General features: G+C 33.0%; 1 protein-coding gene across 1 annotated transcript; it reads left to right on the top strand.

Annotated features, from left to right (window-relative positions):
- Positions 1-573: 573 nt before the first annotated feature.
- On the top strand, positions 574-10,191 carry LOC137806359 (uncharacterized). The gene is made up of 6 exons (XM_068606414.1): positions 574-912; positions 2,892-2,956; positions 3,497-3,672; positions 4,895-5,003; positions 5,116-5,394; positions 9,952-10,191. The coding sequence occupies exons 1-6, from the start codon at positions 726-728 to the stop codon at positions 10,174-10,176; spliced, it is 1,041 nt and encodes a 346-aa protein (XP_068462515.1). The 5' UTR covers positions 574-725; the 3' UTR covers positions 10,177-10,191.
- The last annotated feature ends 451 nt before the right edge of the window (positions 10,192-10,642 follow it).

Raw genomic sequence — 10,642 nt, 5'->3', positions numbered from 1 at the left:
ATTTGAGCATGTGTGAGAGAGTTGTTGAAAAGATTCGTTGTACTCTATATTCCCCAATGCGAAGTCTTTTTTTCTTTTAGTTTCGTACTTCATTTTTTCACCTCCTCACTGGTTCTTTTTTCTTGGTTTTGTAGCTTTCAGAAAAATGACTAAAAATTTAGAAAAATAAAATGCTTGATTCAATTTTTTTCATTTGAAGAGAAATAATTTAATTATTGTTAACTTATATTTTTTAAACTCAAATAACTTAATACTCTTATGGAGCTTTTCTTAACATTTAAAAATAAACAACATATTTTTTAAAATAGAAAAGGAATCAATTTAAATTTGATATTTTACTAACTTTTATATTTTTCATAGAAAATTTTATTTAAATTATCTTGAATATTTAGTCTCTTTTTATTTCTATATTTTTATTAAAAAATTTAATGTAAAATAGATATTTTGTTCATTTTACTGTATACTTCAATCAAAAGGATACTCTTGAAATAAATAAATAAAAAGTATGAAAATAGAGTGAAAATTTTGGGCCTGTGATTTAAAATTTACCCAACCCGATTATAACTTTTTGAACCAATTCGTTTGGCACGCCTTTGTAGAGTGTGTAGGAGAGAAAGGGGCAAACGCTGCCACAAAAGTCATGGGTTCGTTTGTGAAATTGTGACATGTTTAGTTGTTGATGTTATTTGAAATTGACGGTGTAAAGAAAATACAAAGCTTCAAGCATGGCCGTAGCAAGAGGTATGATTAAGAGGATGAGTAATAGGGTTGGTGCAGTTCTACTACGCCCTCCAACAACACCATCTCACTCACACTTCTTCCTTCTTTATAACCATTCTCCCCCTCCATCCAAATCCCACCTTTCTTCCTTCTCCTCTACTTTCCTTCGATCCTTCTCGCACCATTTTCCAGGTTCTTTCTCTCTGTCTTCCTTCATCTATTTACCGTTAAAAAAAAGCATCTTTATTGGCGTATTAATGATGGCTTGGTTTCAGTAGCTGATGTTGAAGCTTGGAAGGAATATTTTGATCATTTTTAGCTCATAGTTGTTTTGAATTTAGAACGGTTATGTTAGCTATGGTCTTTTGCGCTTTGTATTGTCTGAATGCTAATAATTTCAATAGATTATTTCTTACGTGCTGCTAGATCATATGTTGAATAGGAGTTCGTTTTATATGGCCTCTATTACGAGTTCTAGGTAGAATGAGATACTTAATGTGACATTGAGGCATGAGGGTCTCCGACATAATGTATTAGTTTTCTAAGTTAACCTTTGCTCTTGTGCTTAACTCATAAGCATTTGTAGTCCCATTGACTGTTGTTGGGTCATGGAAAGGGCTATCATTGGGCAACAGGCTGTGGATCAAGGTGCAATGTAGTGAAGATGTCAATGTAAGGGAAAATGGCTACCATCGGGCCAACATGGATGTTGGATTTTAAAAATATGTGACAATGTTAAGAGTCCTCCGTTGAGTATATTGAGAATCTTAATGTGATACATTTTGAAAATGCCCTGGTTTAGAGTCCCCTAATGACTTTGATTTGGAACATTTTGAACCCCACAGTAGGATAGGTTAAATTGGTCCTATTTCACAGATTCAAACTATGAGAATCAAAGAAAAGCCACCCAATTGGTGGATGATGGCGAGACTCCCACCTTGTAGCAAGTCATGTCTGCAATGAATAAGCTGCGACAATAGAATGACAAAGCAAAACAAGCATAAGATGTACTCCTCAAGGAAGAAAATGAGTCCTGCCTCCCTGTAGAAGAAGCTTTGATGGCCCATGAGCAACTTCAAAGCAAAAACTAGGAACTGCGACAAGCTCTCAAACAAAATATGTCCACAACATTGCTTTTGGCTTTACTTGATTCTTCTCATGAGTTTGTTCTCACTTTCTTCACACTGGTATATCCAAAAGTCTCCCTTAATATCCCCGTTTTTGCCCAAGTATACAAAGCATCATGCTCCATTCTCAACAAGACGATAAACTCAACTCAAGAACCAACAAAACGGCAGCGAAAAACACACAAGAAACATAAAGACACCTCCCTATAAGTGTAATGACAAAACTAACAAGAGAAACAAATTGAAAGAAAGATTCTGGTTGTATCTAGGATCTTGGAGACGAAATAGGGAAATGTTTGGCGAAGTAAAGATTCTGTCTTTTCAAAATGTTTGGTCCTCATCCTTGTATTGCTTCATGCACCTTAAGCCTTTTGTTCTAGAACTATTCTCCCACCTTTCCACTCCCTCAGTGAACATCCAACCAAGTTTGTCGAGCCTATCCAGTCTCTTCATGTATGCATACCTTTACAAACCAAACAAACTTCTGACAAACCGAAACCACGCTAACTACAGAACCTAAAAAATGGTTAGAGTAATAATAGTCCTGAGATAGACTTTGAACTAGAAGTCAAATACACATTTCCTACTCCTAATTATATATCATATTTTGGAACTATCTGTACTTGATGTGGGACTTGGGTATTTTGTCAATACCCCCTTAAGCTTTGATACCACAAAATGTTTTAGGTTTAATTCAACCCTATATATTATATTTTGACACTATCTCTAATTGATGTGGGCTTAGTTTTTTTCCCAATAGTGCTGGAGAATTTTCTATTCCACTGTTTCCTTTCAAGTAAAATGTCTTCTCTTTGATATTTACTAGATATATTATATATCTAGTCATTAATTAAGGGATTAGTTTTTTGGATTGTTGGTTGCTCTGTTTTGTTTCCCATTATCTTTATTCAATGTATTATTTTTTTCTCTAGTGCATTGATAGATTCTCCTACCAAAAGAGGCTATGTGAAGTTATAGTTCTCATTTTTAGGAGTATTTTATGTAGTTATTATCTTGATAGATTCAAGTATGTGGAATTTGCAGAAGAGACAAGTGATGAAGGTGCTACCACTGACGGATGGGAAGAGGAAGATGAGACTGAACCTAAGGTTCTGTGTATTCAACTCTTAGGATTTCAATCTATTTTTTTCAAAACTAAACTGGTCAAGAAACTGATTGAAGTTCAATGGTTCAACTGTAGTCAAATCTGTATCAATGAAATTATTATAATAATGGATTAGTACATAAAATAATGTTAAAAAAATATTCTCATAATTCTAAAATTAAAAAGGACTTAAAATTTTAGGTTCTTAACATTTAAAATACATATAAAATTTAAAATAAAATATGTTATCTTGTTGAAATTAAACTTTGAACAACATTCATCAATATTTATTTATAATAAGTATATATATAGAATTTAAAAAAAAAGAAAAAATATTTACTTTTTAAGAAAAAGTTAAAAATAACTTATTAATTTTTTTAATTGAACTGGTTTATACCAGTTTTGACTGGTTCTTCTTCTCATCAGTTGTGATTTCTTTGATTTTCCGACTGTCTAGTTTTCAGTCCAGAGGTTTCAATTAAAGATCTTCAGTACTGTTATAAAATTAAACCTTTTCCTAAATTTGGTGTTGCCTATTTTGTAGATTGGTGATGGTGGTGATGGTGGTGGAGTTGCCTTGCAAAATGTCCCTTGGGGCCAGCGAACTCTCTCTATTGCTGAAGAGGTGCTTATGCAGTTCAGTGAGGACATCAAACTATTTGCTTTCAAGACAACTCCTCGTGGATATGTTTACGTTAGATTGGACAAATTAACTGAAGAGTAAGGCTTCAACTTGTATCATGTACAAAATCTAGAAAACGTGTCTGCACTCTTTTAATTAGGTTATCTTTAGAATTTGGGTTATAGGTATTTCAACCCCGTGAAACTGTTCAAGCCTAATAAGTTCTATTTGGTATCTGTAATTATGATTAAGGTGGGCTAGGAGCGATCACAATTAAGGCAGATTTCCAGTGATTTCCTCATACTAAGGCTGTGGACCTGCATCGTGACAATGCAGGTGGTCCAACAATGAATCTAGGATAAAATGTGATTTAGGATTTAATGAATGAGTGAATTCTTGCACCTTAATAATTTTCAGCCCTGTCTAACGAATGAGGTCTGCCCCCACAAATGCTGGCAGCTTCCCCATGGCCCAAATTTGTGCTTCCTCCGTTTCCAGCACTAGCTCTCCCTTGAAGATCCGGTAGCTCGGACAACTTTGTTATGAACCAAGAATTGAAAAGATAAAAAAGAGAATTTTTTTTATTGAATAGAATGAAAAGAACGAGAAATAGGAGAGTACTCTCTCCTCTAAGGGTTTCCCCTTCACAAAGAGCTAATGCTCAAACTACAAAATTATCTTCCTTCTCTCTCCTCTTCTGCTATTTATATCTTACTAACACTTCAAGTAACTAACTCATTAATATTCTAACTATCTTAACTAATTTCTCTTCTTATATCCTAACAGTGTGTCATTTGGTTTACGTGCAAGCATGTCAATCTACCTGTCTTGATTATATTAGGATTATAGGATATCAATTGTGTTCTTCCATTGAGAAACACTATCTCTCTTTTTTATCTACCAAAATTATCAAATTTGTCCAGTGTCTTTCACTTCAAATTTAGCTGCCAGGAACCTTTTCAATCTCTCTATCTTGACTGTATTATTTTCAGTGAGGACCACCTCAGTGACATATAATCGATGATTGTTGAAGAACTTGGTATCTAGTTGACCTTGTTAGTAATACCCTAGACTTTTGAAAACATTTGCAAATCTATCATACCATGCTCCTGGTGACTGTTTGAAACCATATGGAGTTTTTTTTTTTTTTTTTTTGTATTAGGTTAGTTTGTTTTCTTCATTATTTTGGTATTGTCATAGACACTTCAATTTCTCCATCCAAGGATTCTTTCTTAATATCAAGTTAATTTGACTAATTCAGATTGGCTGCTAAAGATAGAAGTACCTTAACTGTATTCACTTTTCCAACTTTCTTTTCAGATATGGGTGTCCAAGCATGGAAGAACTTGAATGCTACAATAGAAAATACAAGCAAAGATTAGATGAAGTTGGAGCGCTTGGAGAGATACCCGATGATTTGGCTCTAGAGGTAATCATGGCAACCATGTCCTATACTCTTGTTCCTGTGGGATTTTATTCTTTAGTAAACGAATGTTCCTTTGAAGTGTATTCCGTACTTAAAACATAATTTTGCTTTGAAGGTTTCATCCCCAGGTGCTGAGAGGCTACTGAAAGTGCCAGATGATATTATTCGATTCAAAGACATGCCTATGAGAGTCGGTTACACAGAAAATATAGAGTCCAATTGCCTAGAAAGGGATGGAGTTTTCTTGTTAGATTTTATAGAAAAAGACTCAGAGATGTGTGTGTGGAAGTTGGCAGACGTTAGAGAAAACAGAGACCCCCTTAGAAAAGGCAGACCTTTAAGTCGTAAACAGAGGGATTGGAGATTGAAACTACCATTCAACTTGCATAGAATGGTTAGTCTGTACCTTGTATAATTATAAAATATAATTTTGTTCTGATTCAGAAACTTGGAATTGTTTTATCTCCTTCCATTCCCCTTTTCTCTATCTATATTTTCCTTAAATATGATATGCAGAAGGAGTTCGACAAAAGATAGTTCTTTTTAGTTTTAGTACTGGACTCGAAAAAGGCATAATGCAACCCACTTACTTTATCTGGGCTTTATTTTGATGTTTACGCCTTGATTATGTTTATACTCTTTCATTATGTTGTCCAAAATGGATTTTCATTTTCGTTTTTAATTATATCATTTTGTTCTTAAAATCATTCTTTTTGCTTTGTTTGAAGTCTGGGACTGGGATCACGTGTAGTCTAAAACAACAGTGCATCCTTTTTCGCTTCAGTAGTTGTCAAGCATTTCTAATAAATTCATAATTGTTACTTTCTATGCTTAGGCTTGACTAGAATTCCTCTCTCCTTATCTCTTTATGTGGAAAGGCCCACAGCAACTTATATGAGTTAGGACTATTACTTGGGTCAGTTATGATAGTTAGTAGAAGGGGTTAGCTGGGACATGATAGTTAGTAAAAGTTTGTTAGGTATACTGGCCTAGAAGTAGTTCTAACCCCTTCTACCAACTATTATAACTGTCTCAACTAATTGCCTTAACTCCTGACTTGGGAAGACACATTCCATGAGAAGAAACAAAAATTTCTACTTGATACTAAGTTGTATTATTCTTTATGTTGTCATTGCATGACTACTATGATTACTCACAACTTCTCATTTTCCTCAGTTTTGTTACCATTTTATGGCTATCTCTGTTGTCACTTAAAAGTAAGTTAGTGAGTGAATTACGTCTTGATCATTGTGAAGTAATCAAACAATGCTTTTATCTCTTCTGCATGATGGAGTGCATATTTTAATTGTGTCATGATACCATCACGCACCATGGAGGAGTTTGTTGGTTGTGTTATTTCCATTGGCATAGTGGTCCTTCGTTTTGGGTAGTGAAGTGATGAATAGATTATAAGTAATGGGGTGCAAGCTTCAGGACCACATTCCCAGTGCTTGCTGTCTTTTTTTCTCTTTTCACTCGTAATTATTTTGAATTCTTGAGTGTGGAACTATGATTGTGACCCGTGTAATGAGTATTTGCAAATTTGAAGTGGACATTTGTAAAGAGTGAAGCATATTTGAGATTTGGTTTATATTTTCATTACATGTGTAATTTCAACTCTTAGAACATCGAGAAAGTCGGTCAGATGGATCACACGCCATCATTCAGGATAGTTAAATTAAAAATAAAAGCTTTGGCAATATTTTCAGAAGATCGATATTAGTTATTCTACATGATGTGCTTGTCTAATTTCAATGTTTTAAATGAAACTCTTCATTCAAATTTAACTATTCAGACAAGTCAGTATCCAGATGATTATGAACTTCATGATAAAACTGAATATTGTTTATGGGCAGGCAAAACATTGGTATTGATGAATTTTAATGATTTACGTATCATATCATGACAATCAGTCACTAGATGTATAACTGCATGTTAGAGAGGTTATTTGCCCTTGTTGATTTCAAAGCCCTTTATCATTCAGTGATAACCGTTCTATCAATTTCTTTAAGTTATTTCTTGAGGATGAAAAGTGTTTATTCCTCAATGTTTGACCACGGTAGCATCCTCAATTTATTTTGTTGTTGATTTGTATGACTTTTCCTGCCTTTCTATCATTTCTCTGCTAAAGCTATAACCATTCATTAGCCCATCAGTGCATGTCTGAGTTCAAGTTTTCAATGTGTTTTCTCCGAACTTTTCATGTCAAATTTTTTAAAAAGAACAGAGAAACTGTACTCAAGCACGCACTTAGTCTTGAGAGAAGTTGATATTTTCCAATATAAGCATATTTGGAGTGTACCAACATGCATTGTTTTAGTTTTTGGATTGTATCCATTCTTCTTATGTGAGAACACAGATGCCCTTGCACCTATCTTTCTCATTATTCACTTCTCTATATGTTGTTTCACACCAAGAGGGGAGTGTAAATGCATGTAAAGTTTAATTTTTTTAGAAAGTAATCGTTCATTTTATAGAACTTTCTGAGTATCTTTTGAAAAATAAACAATTAAAAGAAAAACATTATCAAACAAACTCAAAATTCCATGATACCACAAATGCACCAACATGATCTCTCATGGTCAAAAAGTTGTCAACAACAGGACGAAAAAACAGGATATTTATAATTGGCCTAAGATGGAAGTTCATGCACCCCCACAACGTTGAAATGTGAGGACAACATTAAACTTGAGAGTAATTTTTCATGATTGTGAAGGCAAAGTTGTAGACAATGAATGTGCAGCATATGATATTGAGAAGTTTGTTCTTTTCCCTAGAACTTGACTACTACTTGTTTTCTTTTTATTAGATTTATAGCATGTCACATCGATGGTTGATTTGTGTTCTGTTTGGTTTTCAAGCTTTGAACTAACCTCTTTAAACCAATCATAGGACAAGAAAAAGAGGTGCATGTGAGGGAAGTGGTGAGAGAGAACCATTTATTAACAACAACAGGGTTTACATCAATGGTTACATCAAAGGAATATGGCAGTGAAAAATATTATATTACTCCATGGGAATCAATCATGGATGCTGTTGTGGAAAGTTGATAATGAGAATATAGATTGAGGGTTTCACTCCACAAGAATTTTATTAGGTACAAGACTTTTTGGCTAGTCTTGTACACTTGGTAAAGGTCTCTAGAAGTTAACAAATGAGAGGGTCATAACTCATTCTGTATTTAGCAATGATAAGTGTGACCCCATTTGGGTGGATTGGAATGAAAAGAAGAGAAAGATAAAAGAGGAAAAAGTAAAAAAAGAAGAAGAAAAAGAGTGACAAATGCTATAATAAATCCTTATTATGATTTGCATAAATTATTAAAATAGTTACTTAGACCTCTTATTTCATTTTAGTATGTGTTTCTTAATACATGTTTTTCTCTTTTAATAGAACGATTTTTACATATGCTTCACATAAGATATTTATCTTTATTATAATTTGTACAACAAATTACATTTTAGAAAATTTATTTCACTTATTGCACCTTATCTTGTAGCAATGATTGTATTCTTATTATTAGAGGTTATTTTGACAAGTAGAAGACTTTGGGTATGTCATAGTAAAAATATCAACAAGATAACATCATAAGAATATAACATTCCAACTAGATTGATATCTTATACTTCAACATCATATGTTTTCTTATTATAGTATTATTAAGAAAGCAAAAGAAAAAGTAAGAATGCAAACAAACTTGTGGAAGAAATCAAAACTCATGCAATAAAGAAAACTATATTAAGATAAACCAAACTCTTTTTTAAAAAAATATAGCTTTAGACAAGTAAGCATATTTTCAAACCAAACAAACTCTTTTTTCAAAAGCTAATCTATTAGCATATTTATTACTTTTAGAATTTAAATAATCACTCATAGTCAAACAATAACTTCATCTTCCTCAAAGACACCAAAAAATAATATTAGGATTAGTGAAAGATACAACCACTAACATAAAATCAATTCATCATATTGTTTTACAAGAAAAACAACATTTATCTTACAAGGTGAAGATATTTGTGATTAAAAAGAAAAGAGAAAAGAGGTGGAAATGGGATGGAAGAGAAAAAGAATGCATATATTAAGGAAAATTTTCATGGATTATATTCATAGTATTGGTTTTAATATTTAAAACAATATCATGTGACTTATACACGTTGGTGAATTTCCTTGCTCATTGACACAAGCTCTCCAAGAAATCTGTGGTGAGAAAGAATTGAAAGGTTTTGGAAGGATGTGAAAGGTACATGAACTCATGTATTTGGACAGTACCTTCTCCCAGATACATTCAGTTGCAATTTTGTGGTACATTCAAAGCATTTCCAAATTTTGTTTTGCTAGAATCTATGAACTTGGTTATTTTTATTTTCATCAATACTTTTAAGTTTAACTTAAATTTATAAAACAAACTTTTTAAATAAGACTTATAATTAACACTACTAAAAAAAATTATTAAATAAAATAAATTAGTTATTAACTAATTTTAAAGACTAAAAACATTATTGGTGTCTAAATTAGTTAAATGTTCTGGATGCTGATAATATGGAAGATTTTATTGGTACTTATATTCCTACGATGGTTTCCTCTGAGGAGAATATGATGTTGATTAAATGTCCTGATTTTTCTGAAATCAAGAATGCTGTTTTTAATCTTAACGGTAATAGTGCTCCTGGTCCTGATGGTTTTGGTGGTGTTTTCTATCATTCTTGCTGGGAAATTATTGGGACAGATGTTTGTAATGCTGTTCAACAATTTTTTAAACAAAATTGGGTTCTCCCTGGAATGAAATGTGGTATCTCTTATTCCTAAGATTCAGGGTGCTGATTCCATTAAAGATTACAGGCCAATTGTTGTTGCTAATTTCAAATTTAAAATTATTTCCAAGATATTGGCAGATAGGCTTGCTCTTGTGGCTGCTAGAATCATTTCTCCTAATCAATATGGGTTTGTGCAGGGTAGACAGATTCAGGATTGCATTGGTATTGCTTCTGAAGCTATTAATATGTTTTCTAAAAAGGTTAGAGGAGGTAATGTGGCTTACAAAGTTGATATTCATAAAGCTTTTGACACTCTGAGTTGGAAGTTCTTATTATTAGTTTTGAAACGCTTTGGTTTTCACCCTCGTTTGTCAGTTGGATTAGTACAATTCTCTGTTCAGCTATGCTTTCTATCAGAATAAGTGGTAGTTTGGTGGTTTTTTTTTCCTGCAGTCGAGGTGTAAGACAAGGTGATCCATTGTCTCCTTTACTTTTTTGTCTTGCAGAGGAAGTTCTTAGTAGAGGTATTTCTAAGCTTGTGAATGATAAGAAGATTTTAAATATGGCTAGTCCAAAAGGTTATCTCACTCCCTCTCATATTTTGTATGCTGATGACATTTTTATTTTTTGTAGGGGGATATTAAGTCTCTTCGAAATTTGAGTACTTTTCTTAAAACATATGGTGATTTTTCTGGTCAATATATTAATAACTCTAAAAGTAGTTTCTTCACCATGGATAATTCTCCAAGATTTGTCACCAAAATTCAAAATATTCTTTCTTGTAGTCATGGTTGTTTGCCTTTCAATTATTTAGGAGTGCCTATCTTTGTTGGTGCTCCAAAGTGTCGATTTCTTCAATCTTTGGCTGATAAAGTCAAATTGAAGCTA

Source organism: Phaseolus vulgaris, chromosome 3, assembly GCF_000499845.2.
Source record: "Phaseolus vulgaris cultivar G19833 chromosome 3, P. vulgaris v2.0, whole genome shotgun sequence".
NCBI lineage: Eukaryota > Viridiplantae > Streptophyta > Magnoliopsida > Fabales > Fabaceae > Phaseolus > Phaseolus vulgaris.
This window is presented reverse-complemented; position numbering and strand designations above follow the sequence as displayed.

Bases quoted from the DNA above. Each gene is read 5' to 3' on its own strand.
- LOC137806359 (XM_068606414.1), top strand. From the start codon at position 726: ATGGCCGTAGCAAGAGGTATGATTAAGAGGATGAGTAATAGGGTTGGT. The intron at 3,673-4,894 runs GTAAGGCTTCAA...CTTTCTTTTCAG, and splicing joins TTGGACAAATTAACTGAAGA to ATATGGGTGTCCAAGCATGG. The intron at 5,004-5,115 runs GTAATCATGGCA...TTTGCTTTGAAG, and splicing joins CCGATGATTTGGCTCTAGAG to GTTTCATCCCCAGGTGCTGA.